General features: G+C 41.0%; 1 protein-coding gene across 1 annotated transcript in view; it reads right to left on the reverse strand.

The window, feature by feature from the left end:
• Positions 1 to 8,769: 8,769 nt before the first annotated feature.
• The window catches only part of WIPF1 (WAS/WASL interacting protein family member 1), a 22,512-nt gene continuing 6,102 nt past the window's right edge, over positions 8,770 to 25,179 (reverse strand). Inside the window, exons 3-7 of the mRNA XM_007451069.1 lie at positions 21,202 to 21,330; positions 17,436 to 18,230; positions 13,296 to 13,508; positions 12,444 to 12,557; positions 8,770 to 8,825 (exon numbers count right to left, since the gene is read on the reverse strand). Coding sequence (XP_007451131.1) covers positions 8,770 to 8,825; positions 12,444 to 12,557; positions 13,296 to 13,508; positions 17,436 to 18,230; positions 21,202 to 21,330 — 1,307 coding nt within the window. The remainder of the gene's footprint in view (positions 8,826 to 12,443; positions 12,558 to 13,295; positions 13,509 to 17,435; positions 18,231 to 21,201; positions 21,331 to 25,179) is intronic.

The raw sequence follows: 25,179 nt of genomic DNA on the forward strand, positions 1-25,179 counted from the left end.
GCCTCCTTAACTGCCTCTCACAGATCATTTGACCGGTAGAATTATGGTGGGGACAGTGGTTTGATTGTGGTGTAGCTGTAAGTGCTCAATAAAAATTTCTTGAATGGATGAATGAACCAAATGAATGGTTCCAGTTTGAACAGATAAGGACAGTTTTGAAAGCATTTTTTATTCCTAAGAATTCTGTAATTAAATTTTATCAAACTCTTTTGAATGCACTGAAAATTCCTTCCTGAATATGGCCTAGGTTTGACAGCAAAAGGATTAGGAAATGGAACTTTCACTGAGTGCCTGACATATGCCAGATATTTTGCTGATGTCTGTATATTTATTTAAGCCTTATAACCATTTTGCAGTGGAGGAAAATTAGATCTCAGGACTAAAATAACTTGTTGGTGGCCTTCCAGGGAGCAAGTGGCAGAGCTAGGATTCAGGTCCAAGTTTGTGTGTCCAGGGTTCATTCTCTGACTCTGTAACTTGTCATTTGACCTTTCTTTCCAGCAAATGCGAAAGACACATGAAACAGAGACTTTAGCTAGAGGTAGGAAGGATTATAAAGAAGGGAGTGTGGTGTGGTGCAGAGTTATGCTGCTTAGCCATCGGCAGTATGTGACTTGGGGTCTTAAATTACCCATCTGTAAGATCAGAGGACTGGAGTTGATGACCTCTGAGTGGGGTGACCACATGTCCCAGTTTGCCAAGGCAGCCCTGATTTATACCAGTTGTACCAAGGTGATTATGATTAGCATTCCCTTCCACTTTCAAAAGTGTTCCACTGTGGATCGTAAAGTCTAAGGCTGCCCTATATATGAGATTGATTCCAGGTCTTAATTTCTATGATTTCAAATTGAATCTAATAGTTTCTTTGATTACTGAAGCAATAGGAATTTTCATTTCCCAGGCCCGTGAGGTGTGAGGGTCTGACAGCACATCAAGTGACCTCTGTCTAGAGTTTGCTTTACATTTCTGTTACAGATATTTTTTCTGCTATTGCCCCTTTCCTTTAAAAGTACACTAGTTAGGGACTTCCCTGGTGGTGCAGTGGTTAAGAATCAGCCTGCCAATGCAAGGGACATGGGTTCGATCCCTGGTCCAGGAAGATCCCACATGCCGCGGAGCAACCAAGCCTGTGTGCCACGATGACTGAGCCCACGTGCCACAACTACCGAAACCTGTGCACCTAGAGCCCTGCTCCGCAACAAGAGAAGCCACTGCAACGAGAAGCCTGTGCTCTCCAACAAAGAGTAGCCCCTGCTCGCCACAACTAGAGAAAGCCCGCACGCAGCAACGGAGACCCAACGTAGCCAAAAAAGTTATAAAAAAAATAGTACACTAGTTCATCCCCTTCTGGTCAGTTTGGTTCCAGTTAATTTGGGATCATTATATATTTGTTTCTACTAATAGTGGCCATCACTTACTGAGTGATGGCCACTGATTACATTATCTCATTTAATGCCCTTATTAATATAAGATAGTTTCTCATTTTCTAGATAAGGAAACTGAGGCTTAGAGCAATTAAGTGACTTGAAGGAAGAAGTGAAAGCAGGTATTCCTAATCTCTTAACCATTATACTATAGTAAGATATGTATACAAACACAGAGCAGCTAATTTAAAAAACTATCAGAGTTGGAGACACAATGGTGGGTAGAAGGACCTGAGCTCACCTCCTCTCATGAAAACACCAAAATCACAACTGACTGCTGAACAACCATTAACAAAAAAGACTCAAACCTACCAAAAAAGATATTCTTTCCAAAGACAAAGAAGAAGCCACAAGGAGACAGTAGGAGTGGTGCTTTTGCAATATAATCAAAACCTATACCTGCTGGGTGGGTGACCCACAAACTGTAAAATAATTATATCACAGAGGTTCTCCCACAGGCATGAGAGTTCTGAGCCCCATGTCAGGCTCTCTAGCCTGGGGGTCTGGCATCAGGAGGAGGAGCCCCCAGAGCATTTGGCTTTGAAGGCTGGCAGGGTTTGAGTGCAGGAGCTCCACAGGACAGGGGGAAACAGAGATTCCACTCTTGGAGAGCACACACAAGGTTTCATGTGCACTGGGACCCAAGGCAAAGCCACGATACCATAGGAGCCTGGGGCAGACCTACCTGCAAGTCTTTGAGGGTCTCCCGGGGAGGCGGGGGTCAACTGTGGCTCACTGGGGGGCAAGGACACTGGTGGCGGATGCCCCAGGGAATACTCATTGGCGTGAGCTCTCCCAGAGGTTGCCATTTTGGCACTGAGACCTGGCTCCACCTGACAGCCTGCAGGCTCCAGTGCTGGGACACCTCAGGCCAAACAACCAGCAGGGTGGGAACACAGCCCCACCCATCAGCAGACAGGCTGCCTAAAGTCATCCTGAGTTAACAGCTGCCTGACAGGGCTCTGCCCACCAGAGCGACAAGACCCACCTCCACCCACCAGTGGGCAGGCACCAGTCCCTCCCACCAGCAAGCCTGCACAAGCCCCTGGACCAACTTCACCCACAGGGGACAGACACCAGAACCAAGAAGAATTACAATCCTGCAGCCTGAGGAAGTGAGAACACAAACACAGAAAGTTAGACAAAATGAGACAGCAGAGAAATATGTTCCAGATGAAGGAACAAGATAAAACCCCAGAAGAACAACTAAGTGAAGTGGAGATAAGCAATCTACCTGAAAAAGAATTCAGAATAATGATAGTAGATATGATCCAAGGTCTCAGAAAAAGAATGGAGGCACCAACTGAGAGGATACAAGACATGCTTCATAAAGAGCTAGAAGCTTTAAAGAACAAGCAAACAGAGATGAGCAATACAGTAACTGAAATGAAAAACACACTAGAAGGAATCAAAGCAGAATAAATGAGGCAGAACAACAAATAAGTGAGCTGGAAGACAGATTGGTAGAAATCACTGCTGTGGAACAGAATAAAGAAAAAAAGAATGAAAAGAAGTGAGAACAGTCCAAGAGAACTCTGGGACAACATTAAATGTACCAACATTCACATTAGAGGGGTCCCAGAAGAAGAAGACAGAGAGAGAGGGCCTGAGAAAATATTGAAGAGATAATAGCTGAAAACTTCACTAATATGGGAAAGGAAATGCAAATCCAGGAAGCACAGAGAGGCCCATACAGGATAAACCCAAGGAGGAACACACCGAGACACATATTAATCAAATTGACAAAAATTAAAGACAGAGAAAATATTAAAAGCAACAAATAACATACAAGGGAATCCCTGTAAGGTTATCAGCTGATTTTTCAGCAGAAACTCCACAGGCCAGAAGGGAGTAGAACAATATATTTAAAGTGATGAAAGGGAAAAACCTGCAACCAAGAATACTCTACCCAGTGAGGCTCTTGTTCAGATTTTATGGAGAAAATCAAAAGCTTTACAGACTAGCAAAAGCTAAGAGAATTCAGCACCACCAAACCAGCTTTACAAGAAATGCTAAAGAGGGACTTTCCTGGTGGCACAGTGGTTAAGAATCTGCCTGCCAATGCAGGGGACACGGGTTCAAGCCCTGGTCCGGGAAGATCCCACATGCCACAGAGCAACTAAGCTTGTGCGCCACAACTGCTGAGCCCGCGTGCCACAACTACTAGAGCCCATGCTCCGCAACAAGAGAAGCCACTGCAATGAGAAGCCCCCACACCACAACGAAGAGTAGCCCCTGCTCACCACAACTAGAGAAAGTGTGCGTGCAGCAATGAAGACCTGACACAGCCAAAAATAAAAATAAATAAATAAAATTATATATATATAAAAAAAGAAGTGCTAAAGAAACTTCTCTAAAAACCTTGCCAATAATCAAGTGTTCAAAAGACATGGAGCAAGAGGATGTCACATATGCTGCAGCACAGTAGAAATCAGTGCATCACTTATTAAAGTTGACCCGTCAATTCCATTCCTACACACTTATAGACACTAGCAAAATTCTTGCACATGTACACCAGGAGACAAGTATACAATTATTTATAACAGCATTATTTGTAATAAAAAAAAAGACTGAAAACAACCTGAACTTTCCATCAACAGTGAAATGAATAAATGTGATATAGTCATAGCATGGACTAACAAATAGCTGTGGACAGCAGCATGAAGAAGTCTCAGTAGTTTTTTTTCTTTTTAAATTTATTTTTGGCTGCATTGGGTCTTTGTTGCTGCGTGTGGGCTTTCTCTAGTTGCGGCAAGCGGGGGCTACTCTTTGTTGCGGTGCATGGGCTTCTCATTGCGGTGGCTTGTCTTGTTGCAGAGCACGGGCTCTAGGCATGTGGGCTTCAGTAGCTGTGGGGCGTGGGCTCAGTAATTGTGGCTCGTGGGCTCTAGAATGCAGGCTCGGTAGTTGTGGCACACAGGCTTATTTGCTCCGTGGCATGTGGGATCTTCCAGGACCAGGGATTGAACCTGTGTCCCCTGCACTGGCAGGGGGGGTCTTTTTTTTTTTTTTTGCGGTACGCGGGCCTCTCACTGTTGTGGCCTCTCCCGTTGCAGAGCACAGGCTCTGGATGCGCAGGCTCAGCGGCCATGGCTCGCAGGCCTAGCCGCTCCGCGGCATGTGGGATCTTCCCGGACCGGGGCACGAACCTGTGTCCCCTGCATCGGCAGGTGGACTCTTAACCACTGCGCCACCAGGGAAGCCCGGCAGGTGGATTCTTAACTACTGCACCACCAGGGAAGTCCCTCAGTAATGTTGAGGCGGGTAAAGTAAGTCCCTGAAAAATATATTCAAGCAGTCAGCAAAAGATGAGATTTTGAAAACTGAGGAGTAAGTTAGACCAAGAGAAGAGAGGACATCATAGTCATAGAGACAAGGAATAGCAGATGCATACCACCTCCCCCATTGCATGTGTCCCTAATGCAGAATTCTGGTATACCTGAATTCACTTCTGGATACCTTTTTTTGAACCCTGAGAAATTCTCTAAGTGAATTAATTGCTTGTTGGGAATAGTTGCAGGAGAAGAGTGAGGTTGGAAAGCCAATAAAAGAGATAAAGCAAAGCAGTTAGGAAAGGAATAGAGATGTTTACAATTAATTCCTGTCTAGGAAGCCAGGTGGGGGAAATTATATCTTGTGCTTCTGCCTGCCCTCCAGTGGCATCCCCAAGGAGGAAAGGGGCAAAGGTCAATGTCAGTTATGCTTCAGTGTCAGGATTACCAAGACTGAAGGAAGCTACGCTAACCTGGAGATTGGAGAGGGATTTTAAAAGTCAAAGACAACTAACTTAAGGTTTTCTCTGTGCTTTTTCCATCTCAAGCACTTAAGTAGGTTACTGTGTCTCTGAGATCACAATGGGAATGATCAATGGAGTTTTTAAACGAGAATTTTTGTGTCCAGAAAGAAAGGTTATTGTAGTAGTACTGAATTTATTGAAGCTATAAATTAAGAATCTCAGTTTTTACAAATCTCAGTTTTTACAAATGTTTAAGTTCAGTTTGCAAATTTTTTTTTTTTAGAAATACAGTAATTGTCCAAAAAACCCCCCCAAAACAGAAAAACTATCAGGCCTCCCAAATTCCCATGGGCCTTTCCTTATTTATCAGTGTCATCCATCATTTACTTCAGAGTAGAAGAAGCGTTTGCCTCAAGTAAGCAGACTACAGATTTTGACTAAAATGCAAGTTCTCAGGAAATCAAGGGGATTAGAAAGTGGATGCGCTGAATATTTACTTACTTTGTGGACCTTCTTCTTTGTTTTTGAGTTTGTCTTTCTTTACCAGAGTATAAAGCAGAAAACAGACACTTGCTTTTTCATTTATTTATATTTGCATAGAGAGTACTAAAAATAAAACCCACCAGATGACAGTCTTATCATTCTGCATTTATTTATTGTCTGGCTAACTTACAAAGACACAGATGTCTAAGGTAGGTCCTACCCCACCATATAAACTACCCTGATGACATAGGTACCAAAATGTGCATGTTTACATAATGCAGTGGTATGAAAACATTTTCTTTCTTTACAGCCCCTGACTGTAAATAGGGAAAAATTAATTTCATGCCAGAAAATTTTGGGCACTTTAACAGTCATCACATTTCTGCTACTAAAATAACAAAATTGGTATTACAAGTTAAACTATAAAGGCCTAACAGTTCTTACAAATATGCAAATAATCTGCTACTTAGACATAAAAAGTCAATTTCTTGCAAATCACCAAGTAAGGCACCATTGGATTAAACATTTTTCTTGGTTTTTACTAAATAAAATGCATATTGAAATAAATACTGAACACTGAATTTTAATACTGTAATACATTTCATTATAAAATATGTAAATATTAAGATACTGTATTGCATCTTGAATACATTTATCTGGAAATTTTATGGGGAAAAAACATATGTAAGCTCTGGTTTCAGGGAAGTAACTATTAATTTTTGTGATCTGCCATAGTTGACAATTTTAGCATAGAACTTATTCAGACTTTGGGATGTGATTAGGTTTCTAACTTTCAAAGAAAGGGTGTACATGTATTAATGGAATATTCACTTAAAAAATACATTTTAAAACATCTCTATCCTGGATGAATAGCAACTTTGAGCTGTGACCCTGCTTCAAACTTAGGATGGTATCTGCAAAGTTGGGATATATAAGGAAATTGGCCATACTTACTACACTTTACAAAATTCAGACCCATTTTCTTTGGGTCAGACTTTTCTCTGCCATATTTGCTAGGAAGGCCCAACTCCATCTTTTCTGAAGTGGGTCATTAGGCTTTATCATAGGGATTTTTACCAACTATTGATATCTGATCAAAGAATTCAAAATAAAATGATGCTGCTATATTACCAAAGTATTAGCGATTAAAAACTTTTTTTGGAAAATACTTTGCCAAGCTTGTTACACCTTTATGTTTCTTGATTTTCTTTGGGTAAAGGCCCCCAAATGAACGTATGAAAGACAAATTAATGGTGGTGGGCAGGGAACCCAAATTCTCTAATGTACTTAATAAGCCCAGGACTTTGGCAAGGAAAGTTATAAAAATACAAGAGGTTCAAATGGGCAACTTCATAAGTTATTAGACATCCCATTATTAGAACTCTAAGTTCTTTTGCTTTTATGTAAATGAAACATTTATTCTATAAATAGGAATGCTTCTTTCCAATTTTTCTTTGGATTGATTTCTTGTTAGCATCTCCCAGTAATACATGAACAATTCACTGAAACCATAATACAAAGTTTAGGTAGATATACATATACATATATAGCCGTGAACTTTAAAAAAATAAGTAATGGTAAATTTTAAACATAATTAACCATATAAAACATCTAAATGGAAATCTTTTTTTCCAAGTGTATAGCTAGATTTAAAAGTCCCAGTAAAGTTTTGTAAACAAAACCATACAAAAAGGGCAAGGCTGGCTCATCCCTATGGTCCTCTGGGGGAGCTTTATTTGCATAGATCCAAGGCAAATGATTCTCCCAGAAAGATTCAAAACAAGTTCCCTCCAATTTCCTGCAGCAGTCTCTTTCTCTCAACCCCATAATCACCAGATTTAGATTTTTAGAGTTTTGTCCATCAACTCAAAACTGTCCCCTTCTTCCACATTTCTGATTTGCTACCTTTCCCTGACTTTCCCCACAACTATGGAGCCTATGAGCCTCCTGCCCTAAGGAGCAAGCTGAGCTGGAGAGGAATGAAGCCACTTCCGATGCATAAGGCAGGAGGCCAACCGACAGATGAGCTCAAGGCAGCTGCTTCTCTGCCCCAGAGCCCCAACTGGCTTTCAGTTTCTGTCCAATGGCTTTATTCCACATGACTGTAAACCCTATTATATCAATTTCTGACCTTGGTACTGTGAAGCAACATCTGTATACAGATTTCCAGGGAAGAGGGAAAATAAGGGAGCAAAATCTAAGGAAAGCTGTTTGCCAAACAAGGTGTTGGGTCCTAACTTTATTTTTAGTTACCTCTTGAATTGCTAAAGCTCATCTTGCTTTTTTTGTTTTTTATACAAGAGGTTTTTGCACTAGCCTCTATCTTCTGGACCTGTGCTGCCCAACATGGTAGCCACCAACCATGTGTGGCTATTGAGCATTTGCAATGTGACAAGTCAGAATGGAGATGTGTTCTAAGTGTTAAATACATACCAGATTTTGAAGACTTAGTACCAAAAAATGAATATAAAATATCTCATTAAAAATGTTATATTGATTGCAGGTTGAAATGATATTTTGGATGTCGGTTATATAAAATATATTAAAGTTAATTTCACCTATTTTCCTTTTTAATGTGGCTACTAGAAATTGTAAAATTGTATATGTGGCTCACATTATATTTCTATTGGACAGCTCTGTCCGAGACCGCCAAAGATTGGACAGCCTGTAACTGCAAACATTTCATATGAGCAACTTGCTTAGGTGGTCTGTGGTTCATGGAAACAGGAGGCCAAACATGCAAAAAAGGCATGGAAGCAAACAGCTCTCAGGGACCTTAATATCGTGATCTGTAGCAAAAAAGCAGTGAATGTCTGAATTTCATGGGTTGAAAGCTGGGACACAACTCATCGCTGCCTACTTGCCACAAAAGCCTATACTGATCCCCAAAGCAGCCAACAGGCTATAGCTGAAGCAAGCAATAGCTTTAAGAATATACACAATATAAAAAGCGAGGTGCATTTCTTTACTGCATACCCACCCTGCACACACGCATTCCCACATCACCTCCCTCCTTCCCTATTGCCATCATGAAGGGGACAAGGGAATACAAGAGAAGGAGGGGTGTGTGACTTGGACAGCAACAGCAGGAGCTCCTGGGCCTGGGTGGAGAAGAGCAGGCAAGGATCACCTCGGGGCAGGAGGAAGGGGTGGGGCACCCCTTTCTCTTCGGTTGGATCCACCTTGATGAAAAAATAGACAAAATATAAACTTTGGTTAGAAAGCTTATGTTCTCACTGTAAAACTTAAGAATGGTTGCAAAAGAACCCACTGTCCGCGCCCCGCCATGATCAAGGCTGTAAATAACTTGCACGTGGGCATGAGAAATGAAGGGAAGAAGCAAGTATGGATCTGAACAAATTTTGCTAGAGAAGGATGACCTACCACTGGCTACCAAGTACTTGTGCGAAGTTAAGGTTTTTAAAAAGTCACTTTTTTTCTCTTCACATAGTATGTGTGATTATACATTACATATAATATATGTATTATAGATTGAGAAAATATGGATGAGAAAAAACAAAAATTCACCAATGCTTTTACCACCCAGAGATAACCAATAACATTATATGTATATTTTCCATATATAAACAGTTCCCTTTTTTCTTTCAAAAACAGGATCATATATAGTCCATCTGAACATTTTTCAAAGTCATTACTCTTTACAAATATAATTGTTAATGACACACTGCATTCTATTATATAGGTATACTATAGTTTATTTATCTAATCATTCCCCCTTTGTCGGGCATTTAGGTATCTTCTAATTTCTAAACAATGCTTTTTTTTTTTTTTTTTTTTTTTTTTTTGCGGTACGTGGACCTCTCACTGTTGGGGCCTCTCCCGTTGCGGAGCACAGGCTCTGGACGCGCAGGCTCAGCGGCCATGGCTCACGGGCTCAGCCGCTCCGCGGCATGTGGGATCTTCCCAGGCCAGGGCACGAACCTGCGTCCCCTGCATCGGCAGGCGGACTCTCAACCACTGCGCCACCAGGGAAGCCCTAAACAATGCTTTTTTGATAGCAGCCATCCTAATAGGTGTAAAGTGGTAGTTTTATTTGTAGTTTTATTTGTGTTTTCCTAATGATTAGTGATGTTGAGCATCTTTTTATGTGCTTATTGGCAAGCTGTATATCTTATTTCAAGAAATATCTATGCAAGTATTCAACCATTTAAAAAATTGAGTTGTTTTGTTGTTGTTGAATTGTAGGAATTCTTTATGTATTCCAGATATTAACCTTTTATCAGATATATGATTTGCAAATATTTTATCCCATTTCATGGGTTTTCTCTTCACTCTATTGATAGTGTTCTTTTAAAAACTATGCATATTCATGGGCTGTCAGCATGCCATAACTAGGTTTAAAATCCATTCACAATTAAAAAATTCATTTGTCCCATGCACATTTTGTTTTGAGGATCTAACAGGTGTTAGGCATGAAACCAGGTGCTCAGATGCTGTGAGTAGGTCTACCAGGGACTTGAGTCAATCGAGTAGGTCTGCTAAGGCCACGGTTCTGATACTCAGGTGGACTGGCATTGATGGATTCCTCAGCAGGCCACCACTTCCCTGACAGCAACCAAAGTAGCCCACTTAGGGATTCCTGAGTTAGAACAAATCTCTGAGCAAGGGGAGGAGTTAGAGGAAAACAGTGGCAGTCCATTTCCTTGCCTCTTCCTGTTTTTATCCCAACCAAGTCTTTTCTTGGGCAGGGACCTGAGGAAAGACTCATCTGGATGTAAATCAGCTGTCATGGAGACTTGACTGTCAATTGACACACCACAAATGTTGAGCAAAACAAGGGCTGGCCTTGTGCAAAGCTGCAATTAGGAGGCACCGTTCAGGGCTGTCTGGGTGCCCTACCAGGTAGTGGGCCTGGAGGCTGAGGCAGGTACAGGAGCAGGATAAAACCACTCCATAGTACTTTATTTGTGTTAGAGAGATGATCCATTATCATTATAAAATATTAAACATGCCCAATGCTAGAAATATTTTTTTAAAGCTACAAAAACATTTTTGGAGGGCTGTGGAAATTAATTTACCGATCTAAGAAATATTTTTAAATGCTGCTGTATTTCAAGCTCTGTGCCACTTTCAGAAGATGCAGTAGTGAGCAGGGCCTAGTTCCAGTTCTCAAGCTGCGGACAGTCATAAAGACAGGAAGTTGGGGGGAAGGAATGTGTTCAGCTATTAAATTAAAAATCTAGAGGGGCTGGGGAGGATGGCTCTGTTATTGACGTAAATATACAAATAGCACAGAGTGGGGTGGGGGGAGAGAACTCGAGGATGCTGTTCCCACGTGAAGACTTTTTCACCAAAAATTTCAACCACCAACTCTTGTATGATAATTTTATTACAGTTATGCCTCTTTTATTAGGCATCATCTAGAATGCAGTATTCCACATAAATAAGTTTTTCTAGGAATTAAACTTGTCCTTTCAAGCAGCAATATTCTGTTTACTTCTGGCATTTTTTTCAGGGAAATTTTTCTAAAATATTTTCTAATTCTTTGAATTCTTCAACAGAAGCACAAAGCACAATTTGTCTTGTTCTTAATAACCCAAGAGAAACAACTGTATTGTCCAGTGCTGTGATACCTAGCAGAGCTCTGTGTTCCTAGCTCCTCCCTTAACCCAAGACTGCCACCTATCTCTTCTCCCCGAAGTCAGTGATTTTGCTTCTAAACCAACCTTGACTTCAGCTGATATTAATCTGCTCTAAGGCTGGGAACCAACCAAGCAAAAATTAAGAACTGTGTGTTAAGAAAGAGTCAGTAGGCTCAGAGTACATGAAGGAGCTCTGCTGGGCAATGAGGACAAGGCTAGGATCATGTGACAGTTCTTTGACATGCTCAAACACTTTTTCTCCACTCATTTCTGGCTTGGGAGTTTGGTCTGAAGCTAAGGCTGTTACAAGATGGGGCCTCATCAGTGATATATGTATGTTTCATGCTAATTCTAACTTAGTTCTATACATTTATTGTTGTGAGATATCAGTTTTTCTATTTCCTCTTCTTGTTCACGTATTTCTTTTCAGTAGGGGAAAACTGATTCACTTCTTTATGGTAGCATTACATCTATAAGGAAAAAAACAATCTAAATGTCTAATAATGGTAAACTAAATTATTATATGCTGACTTGATGGAATTCTGTAGAATAAAAACCATGTGATAAAATAGGGAGGTGTTTACTCAGCAATGTTATATAAATCTCATCAGCAAAACCCATACTCTATAATTATTAAACTATATAAATTAATCAGAATTAGATGGATAAAAATTAGAAGACAACCTAGTAAAATGAAAATATCTGTTATGTTATGTGGAGAGATTATGGGTATACTTAAAATTTTCATGTAATGCTCTGTAAAGTTATGATTATATTTAAACGATGAAAGCAGTTACAGTGAGTTTTTGTTATAATTAGACATTCTGCCAGTCTCAAAACTAGTAGGAATAGAAGATGGCTCTAATTGTGCCATCTTAGGAAGATCAAAATGGGGAAAGACTGTCCAAACAAGCAAAATAATAAAATTTAACCTACTAGCAAACTAAAGGTATTTTGAGCTTGTAATGACACATTAAAATAATCATTTCTCATATGCATTCTGGATGTCTCCATTTTCCTCAATGAGTGTAGAAAGGGAGTTTACTAGAATTTATATGGTTCCAAATCCAGGAGTGATTTCTCTGAAATCGCCCCACTCCAGGCAAGAGACCTGGATTTCCTATACAACCCTCAGTTGTGTATAACCCAGGCTACTCAAGTATGAAGGCATCCAATTGCCCTTGTAGAAATACTCACTCCGGCTTTCATTTCTTGCCAATTTACTGGGATAACTTTTGGTTGTTGGTACATATGGCTCTGGAGGTGGCAAATCAGAAATCGGATGGAAGAAGAATCTGCTTTCCCACTCATCTGAGGGAGAGAAACCAACAGTATCTTCAGTAACAGACAATCTTCTCTGAAGACTTATGTAATGAAAGGCACAGAATGAAATAGCGAGAGAATGGCAGAGATCGCTTCTGGTTTTATGTCTAGAAGTTTAGAGAAAAGCCGGAAGTGCTACAAATGTCACTGATTAGCACAGCGATAAAATATACTGGTCTGCATATCAAACCAAAGACAGATCCAGGTGACTTTAACTAGAGTGACTAGGACCCAGCCAGTCCCTCTCAGGAGCTGGGGACTAAGGTTTGGGATGCCTTTCTTAATTATTCCTTCACCAGTGGAAGGAATAACTAGGACCCTCTGATAACAGTGGCAGAGATAAGCTGCTCAGTATCTGCAGGCCATTGGGCCTCTTACCCACCACGAACTGTTCAGAAAGGTAGGTATAATAAGGTTAGCTAAAAAAATGGTTCTTTTCAGAATTCTGGAATCTCTGGAAAGTTAACCAAAATGAGACTCAAACAAGGAACAGAGAAAAATGATCTGCCTTTTTGGGGAGTGGAGGAAGGGGGATTACTATTTTTCATTTGAAATCATGGTGGGCCCTAGAGTGCTTAGATTAGTGCTCTGCAGTATGATAACAATGAGGGTCACACAAACAAGAAATGTTAATGCAAACATACAAACAGACACAAACGCACCTGCCATTCAACTGCTGCCCTACTATAGCTTGTACATTTCCAAGGAGCCGGGACCACACCTCACCTTCACATGAAGAGTCTTGGAAGCCGTTTCTAATTGATGTCGATGGTGGAGGTGGGGGAGGCACCCCAGTGCCAGGCCTGTCGGGAGGAAGAGGAGGCCGGGGCCCACTTCTGGGACTGTCTGTTCCACTCCTGGATGGCAACTGAGGGGTGGCAGGCAGGGCCCGGGATGTGCTGCCATTTCTGTTCATTGGAGGAGGTGGTGGGAGAGGGCCTGGAGCAAAAGAAAAATGACATTTAGTGCTATACCTTACACTGTACATTACTATCATCATGGTCATCAACATGCAATTATTGAGTGCCTGCTGGATACATGCCCTTTTACTAGGGAATGTGGAGAAATGGTGGAGAGTTCCTAGGAGGTTTAGCCAAGAAATGATTAGACGCATATAAGCACAGAAATGCACAAATGTACACACATACGTGGAACAAGTACACATTGATAGCTAAATGGCTGTTTGGCTTTGAGTTGAGATTGGAGGTGATGCAGTTGACAATGGTAATCATCTGTTTATATTGACAACTGTATACTTTAAAAAACATTTAAAATTCCTTTTAAATAGCTGTTGAACTAATTACTGTGACATGTTACTTATTAAGTAAATGATGTTTTAAAAATAAGATAGTTATGAACTTATTTTAGGTCTCCAGAGGGACTAAGTTCTTTAAATGCATAGTATTATTGCTAATTATACAAGCATGTTTCTGTGATGCATATGATCTATTTCCAGGCAGAAGCAGGATCAGGAAACCAAACATCAGTTATCCCGAGAACAGTAAGAGTTCCTTCTTGGTTCTTCCTCTCTGGGGAGTCAGATTAACAGACGGAGTGACAATCAGCTAATCAATGTGCATGGCTATAAATGCTGGTGCAGTATCCTGACCCTGTGCAGGCTGGTTATCCTGTGGAACTTGATTTCCTGTCTACGAAAGAACACCTTTCTCACTGCACTGTTGCCAGATATACTTAGTCAAAAAGCAAATAAAAAGTATTATATGGTATTTGAAACCATGTTTTAAAAATGCAGTGGTGTGGTATAATCAGAAAATTTTAAGTTCTTAGTAAATAATTCAAAGTAAATTCTTCTTTTTGGTAGTACAAAGGAACATATCTTGCTTTTCCCATCCTCCAAATGCAGAGGCTGTTTGGGTCATGAGTAAATTTTTAAAAAGAAGAAAAGAACTTGAGCATCTCTCATGCAAATCAAAATGGCCTTAGTAATTATTCCTGACCTTCAGTGGTGTGTTCCACTAGCAACATGCTGACATCTTTATGTAAACACAATGTCTTATGGTGCTATAAATATAAATATGTCTTGTTAATTACAGATTCAGAATCCAACTAGAGGACCTTAAAGTGAATGACCCACCCATCAAAGATATTCCTGTCTGGAAGTCTTGGCTCAGATCTCTAATGGAGGTGGGAGGCATGCCCAGCCCTGGTTCGTCTCTCAAGGAGTCTTCAGTGCCTAATCTGGTAGGGTTTATTTATTGCCCCATCTGCTTCTCACTGCTGGAGTCCCAGTTAGTATGAGTAGATTTATTGGGGGGAGAAGTGGCTCACACGCTGTGGGCTTAATGGCAGTGGTAGTACCACCACATAACTGTCACTGAATGCAAACTAGACTTCCAATACTATGGGGCCTGGTACTGCGTAACCTGATCAACTTGATCTCTCTCTCTTTTAAAGTAACTGTTCATGTTCCTTACTCTCCAACCTTCCAGCCCTCTGCTCCAAACCTAGGCAAGCATAACAGAAAACAGATTTCTATTTCCTGTTGGCAGTATAATAATGAAAACGATCATTTGTTGAATGCTACTACATGTGGGGAAATAAGATAACCACTATACACACTGGTCTCATTTAATTCTTATAACAGCCCCGGGGAGCATGAGGACAGCAGGTGAGGCCTCAGAGGAGTTGGAAGGTTAAAGAGCCCAAATCAGTACACTAATGAGTGGAAGAATAGGATTTGACTCCATTCTGTCAAATTCTAAAACACTCCCCTAACAATGAAGCCAAGCCACCTCTCAAAATATAGATGGCCCTTGATGACTTCTCATAGGTTCCTTGTGGAAATGTAAATTGGTGGGAATTTTCTAGAGGCCAATTTGGCAATACCTATGAAATCCATAGTTTACTATGCACATCCATTGTCCTAGACCTAGGAATTCATCCAAAAGAAATACAGAGAAGTACACAAATATTTAGCTACAAGAATGTATCCCTGCATTATCTGCAATAGCAAAACTCTAGAGATGGCCTGTATGACCACGTGACAAATAAATAAGCCAAGGTACTTTTGTGGGATTTAATATTATGCAGCCATTAAAAGTCAGGTTGTAGGGCTTCCCTGGTGGCGCAGTGGTTGAGTCCCGCCTGCTGATGCAGGGGACACGGGTTCGTGCCCCGGTCCGGGAAGATCCCACATGCCGCGGAGCGGCTGGGCCCGTGAGCCATGGCCGCTGAGCCTGCGCGTCCGGAGCCTGTGCTCCGCAACGGGAGAGGCCACAACAGTGAGAGGCCCGTATACAAAAAAAAAAAAAGAAAAGTCAGGTTGTAAAAGAAGAGTTAATCGTATCAGAAAATAATGAGCTAAATTAAATAAAAAGCAAATTAGCAAACAATATATGTAGTATGATACTAATTTTGCAAACATGTATATATATGCATTTTAAAAAGACTGAAAGGGTGTATAAACAATGTTATATCTGGATGATGGTGGTGGCAGAATTATAGATGATTTTTATTTTCATTATACTTTTATGTATTTTGTATAATAAACAGGTATGACTTAATGTAATTGAAACAACAAATATACATCACTGCCTATCCTATTTGGGGGAATATTTAATCTGTTGATTAAATCATTTGGTAGAACCAAGCAAACAGCTCCTCAGCCATTTTGGGGGAAAATCCATACCTGTTGGATAAGTAGAAAATGATGCATTTCATTCATCTGACTGCTTGTTCTTATTTGTTCATTGAAGCATACCTAATGAGATGCCACAATGTCTAGACTGAATAGACTACCAACTTTTTATATTTGTAGCTGACTCTCCCTAGCAAAGTGGTTTGAAGAAGTGGTTTTCACTTTGCTACACATTACAGTCACTGGGGAGCTTCCAAATATCCTGATGCCCAGTTTGTAACCCAGACCAATGAAACCAGAAATCCTGGGGTAGGAACCCAGGCATGGTGGTTTTTAAAGCTCCCAGGTGATTCCAGTATGTGGTCAAGTTTGAGGACTACTATTTTAAAAAAGTGTTTATTAGGTTCCTGAGGTCAGGGGGTCAAAGGTCAGTTAGCTTCTCACAGAGCAAAAAATGCCCCATTTCCAGACATCCTGTAGGTATGGTAAGGTTAAATTCCAAAACTAGATAGTTCTTCTGAATCCATCAATAACAAACAGAAAACAAACAAGCACCTATTAAAACTAGGAGAGTACAGACTCCTCACACTTCATTTCACACTGTGCAGGTTCTCCCCTTAGATCCAGGTTTCCCAGCCCTGGGTGGGGACACAGACGGGCTTCAGCAGGTCCTTCAATCCATGAAACAGCAGGCAATTTTGAGTTTATGCTTATGAGCATTTTTATGGAGAGAAGGCCTTATTATACCTTTATCTGATTCTCCAAGGGATCTATGTGTCAGAGATGTGAACAGACAGCAAAATGGACTCTAGTATGTGTCAAAACGTGACCGATGAAGAGAAGCACAGGGGAAGTTCATTCACTCTTAAATAACTCCCTTTCTTGTTGGAATAATGGGCCCTCCTGCAGGAGATGGGTATTTAGTTCCCAGTTAAGACAGCAGAAATTCCCTTTCAGGAGATGTCAGGTAGAGTGGTGAGATGGAAGGTGAGTGAGTGGCCTGTTCCTTATTAACTCGCTTGGGATCATTTCACTTCATTGGTTACTTAGTCTCCTCACTTCTGAAACGTGGACAGAAGTATGGGTCCCACTCTCTTCAGAGGTTACGTGAGGCCAAGAGGAAATCATATGGGTTATGTGTCACTTCCAAGGTCAAAGCAGCCCGAGAGTTCACTTAAGCTTTTGTTGGGCTCTCTTCGTGTGCAGTTGGTAGTGACTTCTGGGCTGGCTGGGTCACAGGGGCACAACTCACCGCGCTCTGGCCATACCTGATCTGCCCGGTGGGTCCCTCACCGGAGGAGGGGGTCTCTCGCTGGGCGGGGGAGGAAGAGGTCCCGACCGCCCAGGTGAAGGTAAGGGAGGCGCAGATGACGACGACGACGAGGACGACGAGAGGGACAGGTTCCGCTGTGGGAGCCTCGGGATTTCGTCGCCGCCGCCTCCTCCGCCACTGGACCCTGGGGGCACTGGGGGAGGGCCCGGCCGGCTGGGGGGCGGGGGCGGGGCCTGCGCGGAGGGGGAAGGCCGCGGGGTGGAGGGCACCGGGGGCTTGCTGTTCTGAGGGGGAGGCGGGGGGACGGCCTCCCTGTGGATGGAGGGCCTGCTGCCCACTGGAGGGGGCGGAGGAGGGGGTTTGTCATCCAAGGCCCTGCTCGGGGTAGGGGGGAGGGGAGGCCGGTTGGAGAAGGGCGAGGAGGAGCCTGACGGGGTCTGGCGGCTGGAGCCTCCACCGAAAGCAGCCCCTCGGTTTCCGGGGAGAGGGGGAGGAGTCGGCCCGGGGCTGGGCTGCCTGGGGGCCCCGGGCACTAGGGTGGACCCCCGGTTGTGCAGACTTGACTGAACGGGTCTTGGAGTATTAGGCACTGGAGGCGGAATGTTATCAGGCTTCGCGCCCACGTCGGGCCTCGGGGGAGGCATTCGGTTCCTCTGAGGTTCTGGAGGTCCGCTTCTGTGGCCTGGAGAAGGCACAGGGAACCTCCCTGGGCCACTTGGGGGCGAGAAAGGTTTGGCAGATGTGGGTCTTCCTCCTGGTGGCAAAATTGGGGGTCGGCTTCCTCCAGAATCTGAAGAACAGAAAAAAAAAAAAAAAATCAGAAAGTTAGGAACCTTAAAGGCAATCAGAGAACTAGAGTAAATTGCCAGCTACTGGAAGCCCTTTCCTAGATGCTGTAAACGATAGGTAACTATTATTTATATAAACTAGGTTTTGTGTGTCCTTCCTGGAAGCAGAGGGACAGATCACAGCTCTCTGTTTCTCTTCTACTCCCAGATTCCACAACCCATCAGCTTTCAAAGGGATTCTGGAGAGCTCTCTTGGCATTATGGATGGACAAGAACCAGGATGAGGTTGGTAAGAGTTCTGGAGACATCCCTGTTCACTACAAGAGGTCGAGAACAGGATGGCATTGGTACATGGGATTTCTGCTAATGATTTTCTTTTCTCCCCGTCACTATCCCTGTCCCCCCACCCTGTACCTCTCAGGTTTGGAAAATAATGTAGCTTTCTTAGATGAAGAAATTAGTTATCCCAATATAAGTTTCTGTATGGGAGGGCTTACCTAGAACCTGTAAAGGTAAATTTCTAAGAGAGAATGGAAAAATATAGTGGAAGAGTTATGATTGAAATAAGAAACTGTCAAAGGAAAAAGAAACTGTCAAAGTTTAAAAGAGTTGACACCAGTGGACGGTCTTATTCTACAAACAAGTAGGCAACTATACAATGTTTTTCCCTACTAGGTCAGCTTCCACTTTAATACTGACAGGACAGAACAACCCTACTATTAATACATAATTAATATTCAATTACTTTAGTTCAACAAAGGGAAGAACTAAAGAGGAAACAAGTTATGGAAAAACCCAAACCACCACCCCAGAGTCTCTTAAAACCTAAACTAATTCTCAAAAAATGCTTAGTCTGAAAAAACTTTACCCAGTTCAACTATGAGCTAATTAATGTACCAAATATTAACCTGCTATACTATACGCCAGCCATTATTCTAGATGCTAGAGGCAGAGGAGTAAACAAAACAGAAAAGATCTGGCTCTCTTGTAGTTTACGTTCTTCTGGGGGAGATAAACAAAAAACCAGTAAACATAAATATTTTCAGATAGTTATAAGGACTAAAAAGAAACTAAAATAGGCTGATGAGATGAAGAATGCCCAGAGAGGCCAGGATAGATGGGCGTGGCCCTTCTGAGGATGTGACATTTGAGCTAAGGCCCGCCATGGAGAGGAGGAAGAGAAGTGCTTCAGTCAGGGCCAGCAGGTGCAAAGGCCCTGAGGTGGAAATGAGCTTCAAGTTAAAAAACCAAGGCTTTTATGTGTGTGGGGCACAGTGAGCATGGAGGAGAACCCTACGAAATGTAGCCTGAGTGGCCAGCAGGGGCCGGGTCATAAAGAGCCTTGTAGGCCAGAAGGCGTTCAGATTTTATCCAAGGCACAATGAGAGACATTTGGCTGGATTTATGAATAATGTGAACTCTAGAGAGAATTTTTTATTTTGACTTTAGCACTAGAAATGAGCTATATTTTCCTTGACTGTGTGGTATAGTTCTATGTCACCAACTTGTGATAAGTTTTACCTTCCAAATTTGGATTAAAGGTACAGTTACTAGCCACATATATGTTGCAGGGATGGGACCCATTATGCAGATAGTATACTATGCAAATACTGTAGCATTTTGTGTACTAACTTAAATTCCATCTTCATTTCATTGTTTTACTTCCAGTTGTCTTTTGCCTGAATTTCTTCACCTACTGTTAAAGTACTGAATGTATGCATTTGTCAGTTGCCTCAAGTCCTTTCAGTGGGTTTTAAATAAATTTAAATGCAGGCCTGGCAAGATAGAATCTCTCATATTCTTCAGTCTCCTTCTAGATGTTGACAATCCAAAACTAAAATAGCCAGGTAACCCTGAGGATTCAGTGACTTTATCTTCATATGAATGTGACAGTTTCACACTTTCCCAGTGGACATTTTAAAAGGCCATAGAATTAGGAATAAAATTCTTCTAACACAGTAAACATTAAAAAGTAAAGTTTCATGGTGAAATTTCTTGAGCTTCTGTCATAGTCAGGGGAGAGCCTCACACACTCTGTAAGGTTTTTTATTTAGGCATGACCAGGTTTAACTTTTTTCTGTGCCATCGTGTTCACAGACAATCCTGTAGGACTCATTTCCATGGCTTCCTGCAGAGGATACTTAGAATCACTAGCTCTGAAATGCCAAATGTCAGGCAAAACACCTTTTTAGATTTTGTGAGATATGTAATTATATTTCATATGACATGCTCCATCGTGTTTGGAAAGAGACCCACAAGTATTTACTACACTCGACAGGTGGGTCAGACTACCTCACAAAGAAAGCTGAATCTGCCAGGTCACCAGGCAGAGTTTCCAGGGGTGGCAAGTCCCATTTGCTCCTTCCTTTTCTTCCCACTCTAGCTTACCCTTTAGAAAAGTACAAAAAAGTACAAGTTACCCCAAGGACACTGGGCAAATATTTAACAGCTCAGTGGAGCTGTCTGATCCTGATTTAAAAAGAAAAAGAAAAAAAAAAAGATGCTAAACAGAGTCCCTCTTTTTTTAAAAAAATTATTTTATTTCATTTATTTTTGGCTGCGTTAGGTCTTCGTTGCGGTGCGCGGGCTTCTCATTGCAGAGCGGCTTCTCTTGTTGCGCAGCACGGGCTCTAGGTGTGCGGGCTTCCGTAGTTGTGGCACATGGGCTCAGTAGTTGTGGCTCGCGGGCTCTAGAGCACAGGCTCAGTAGTTGTGGAGAACGGGCTTAGTTGCTCCGTGGCATGTGGGATCTTCCTGGACCGGGGCTTGAACCCGTGTCCCCTGTGTTGGCAGGCGGATTCTTAACCACCGCGCCACCAGGAAAGTCCCTTGAGTCCCTCTTAGAAAACAGCCTTAACATTTCAAGAAATCTAAAATGTTTCACAGGGCACAGTGCCTTAGAGGGGATGCCAAGTCTCAAAACCGCCAGACTCAGCCTTGTCTTCAGTAACTAAGGAAGGAAACTCTCCTTACCACTCTCCCTGTTGGCTGTGGATCTCAGCTTTGGCATCCCAGCCTGGAACAGTCCTCCCAAACCGGGTGGTCCACCCCCTCCAAAACTCCCACTGCTGCCTCCGCCACCACCACCAGCTCCTTTAGGTTCTGCAGAAGGAAGAAAACACAGCCTTTACACATGTATGAAGACACCACCAGAGAACTTTACCAGTCCTCGCCCAAGTAAACAATCATGATACAACAGGGAGCTGGCAGAACCTAAGCCCATGGTGGACACCTGGAATTTCATTAAGGGGTAGGACTTTAAGGATCCACCCTATTCCCCCGTCAGAAAAGCAGAGGGTTCTTTCTACTCCAGGGCAGTCGCAAGCCCAGTGGTAGAAGAATCAGTAATAGATAATGACTTTCCCCTGCTTGGCTGGCTGCCACATGAGTTAATATCTATTGTGTATCACAGGATTTGGTAAATAAAAGTATCTTCAAAGAAAGAAAGTCTTAAGGGAGGAGGAGATGCAATAAAAGGTGAGAAGAAAGGAAACAGCAAAAATAAAGGAGAAGAAAATAAAACATCCCATAATTCTGCTTCATTGAAATAGCCACTTTTTTGGTGTATTTTTCCCTGCCAGGTTTTGGTGGTTTTTTTTGTTTTTTTCATTTTACGTATTTTTTCTCACGACCAAATTCACTACATAGTTTTCAGCCTGCTCTTTTCAGTCAATACTTTATTGTTAGCATTTCCCATGTCACTAAATATTTTTTGAAAATATGAGTTTAAAGGATTGCATTGTGTTTTAGAACACTGACTACTGTAATTTATTTATCCATCTACCTATTTGATGGCCTTCCAGGTTGATTTCAATTTTTTAATATCATAAAACCCAACAGTAGACTTTAACATTTTTAAAATTCTTTGCAACTTGAGACGATGCAAAGATTTTGTTTTATTTTGCATTTGTTGCCAGAAAACTGTGAAAGATTTCAAATTAGGCAAACAAGAAAACAAGAAAAAAAAGGAAGAAGAAGAAAGAAAAAGATTACTAAGTATCCAGTCTAGCCTTCTGGGTTATTTCCCATTGCCTTTGAGCTAGTCTGCAACTCTGTTAAATTGTACAAAACTGATAATAATGCAAATGATATTTGTCCACAGAAATGCATATTGGTTGTGTTCAGTGTCATGCAATTGATTGACCTGTTTTGCACCTATTTGTAAATTCGTTTCAACACTCACCTGCCTACATATGTGTGGCACTTCGAATTCTCCTTTGAACTGATAACATTATATTGGTTCCCTCATTAATTAATGAGCTAAATAAAATCTTTGATATATGCTTATTTTATATCTGTATTAGAGCCATGATTATACCCTCTTTAAAAACTTGTCTCAACAATTTATGTATGTATATATGTTTTATGAGGTTAAGTACTGTTTAAAGTTCTACCCCTGGAAAACCTTGTTGAGTCTTTGGTAAGTATTACACGAGATCTACAAATTAATCTGGGAGAACTGACACTTTCATGATATTTAGACTTTATGGAAACATGGTATATTTTCCCATGTCTTCTGATTTATTCAGTAAAGTTTTGTAATTTTCATGATGTGGGTCACCCATAGTTCTTTTAGAGTCACTTCAAATACATTTTTGTTTGTTGAAATTACGAAAGGAATGTTTTTCCTACTATATTTTGGATTTGGTTATTGTTGGCATCAGGAAATTTCATTTGATATCTAATAAATCACTTTCCTACATTTTCAGAATTAAAATTTATTTTTTACCTTGGATTTTCTAGTAGACAAATGCTCTGCAAATAATAAAGGTGTATGCCTTCTTTTCTAAGAGTTGTATATCTTATTTCTGTTTTATATAAGAAATTACTTTGATGACTGAGCTTCCATAACAGTGTAAGTTATTAATGTTTTATTAATTTAAAGACAATTTATTTTAAAATAATTATAAAGAATAAATATACATTTATATATTTATCTTAAATTATTAACGTTATTAGTATTTTAAAAATAAAGGAAATCATGTTTTGATTTTAATGAGAATGCCTCTGTTTCAAAGTTACATTTTTTTAAAAAATATTTATTTATTTGTTTATTTTTGGCTGCAATGGGTCTTTGTTGCTGCGTGTGGGCTTTCTCTAGTTGTGGCAAGCAGGGGCTACTCTTCGTTGTGGTGCACGGGCTTCTCATTGGGGTGGCTTCTCTTGTTGCGGAGCACAGGCTCAGTAGTTGTGGCGCAGGGGCTTAGCTGTTCGGCGGCATGTGGGGTCTTCCTGGATCAGGGCTTGAACTCGTGTCCCCTGCATTGGCAGGCGGATTCTTAACCACTGCACCACCAGGGAAGCCCCCAAGTTACATACTGACTTGGTTTGAAATAAATTTTTCTTCTTTCTAAGCATTCGTGGTTAGCAAGGATCCTTCCACTCTGGGTTTTTAAGACTTTCTTATAGCGTGGAATTTTATCAAATGCCTACCCAGGATCTACTGAGATCATTATATGGTTTTCCTTATTTGATATGATGGATATATAGACTTTATAACATTAAAAATGAGACAAACTCTGGATTTGGTGAATTATTTTTTTAATATACTATTGAATTAGAGTTTTTGGATTTTTAGTTAGTATCCTCTCGTCTGTGATCATAAGTGGTCTATAGTAGGGTTTCTTAGCCTTGGAACTACAGACATTTTGGGTCAGATAATTCTTTGTTGTGGGTGACCATCTTGTTCCCTGTAGAATGTTTACAGCATCCCTGGCCTCTACCCACTAGGTGTCAGTAGGAGCCCTCCCTCACCAAGTTGTGATGACTAAAAATGCCTCTAGGCATTGCCACATGTCCCCTGAGACACTGATACACCAGCTTTCTTGCTGTATATATGCTGCCTTTGTCATGTTTTGATATTAAGATCAGGCCAATCTCATTATACCTAACAGATAGCTTTCCATGTCTTCCTACATTTAGAAATGACTTATATAGCATTTGAATTTGTTGTTTCTTAAAATCTGAAATAATTTTCTGATAAAATCATCTGGCTCTAAAGCTTTTTAGAGAAAAAGTAATTTGATAAAGTTTTCAACTTTTTCCTTGCTCACTGAAGCTTCATGAATGATTTTTGGTAAATTTGTACTTTTCTTAAAAAGTTAAATTCTTTAAGATTTCAAAATGTTTTAGCATATAACTTCATTGTAGCATCCTTAATTTTTAGAAAATCTGCTTGGAATCTTTTATTTAGTCTGCTTTCTGAGCTCTATTTATTCATTTGTGTTTTCTTTTTTTTCTGGATTAGATTGTATCTTTTCTAGATGTGGAACTTTCTGGGATACTTATGGGAACTCTGCTGATAGAAGAAACAATCTGATACTGACCTCACAAGAATTACTTCGCCTAGTACAATATATCAAATTAGAATAACAATTTCTGGAAGTGCATGCAAAATTGCTTCCATATAAAATTTAAAAGTTTTAATCATTTAAATTATTGCCAATAATATTAATAATGCCCTTGTCATTAAAACGTTATTCGTTGATGAACGATACATTCTGCAATACTGCATTTCATAGGACACCTTTACCTGGTATTGAACATTCAAAGGGATCGATGAACTTGTTCTATCAGACATCATCCACTAGTGTTCTTAACTTGCAACAGTTGTACAGCTTTCCGATAGAGAAGCTACACTAGTTGAGGATAGCTAACTGGCTCCAGGTCACTCTGCTAACAATTAAATTGGAGGACAAAGCTGACCTCAAGAGTTATATCATGTATAACCATGGTCAACATTTTGACATAGAACCCAGGGAGGTTTCACCTGCAAACAAATACAAAACCATGGATGGACTTTGCCACTTGCAAAGAGCTTCTAACAACAGTGTTAGCGTCCAGTTAAGTTCATGGACAACAAGGGCATGCACTGGGTTGCATCTGGTGTCCACAAGGCAAAGTGCATTCTTAAATATCACTGAGCAGATGGGAGGGAGAACTAACACTCTT

Source organism: Lipotes vexillifer, unplaced genomic scaffold, assembly GCF_000442215.2.
Source record: "Lipotes vexillifer unplaced genomic scaffold, Lipotes_vexillifer_v1.1 scaffold645, whole genome shotgun sequence".
Taxonomy (NCBI): domain Eukaryota; kingdom Metazoa; phylum Chordata; class Mammalia; order Artiodactyla; family Lipotidae; genus Lipotes; species Lipotes vexillifer.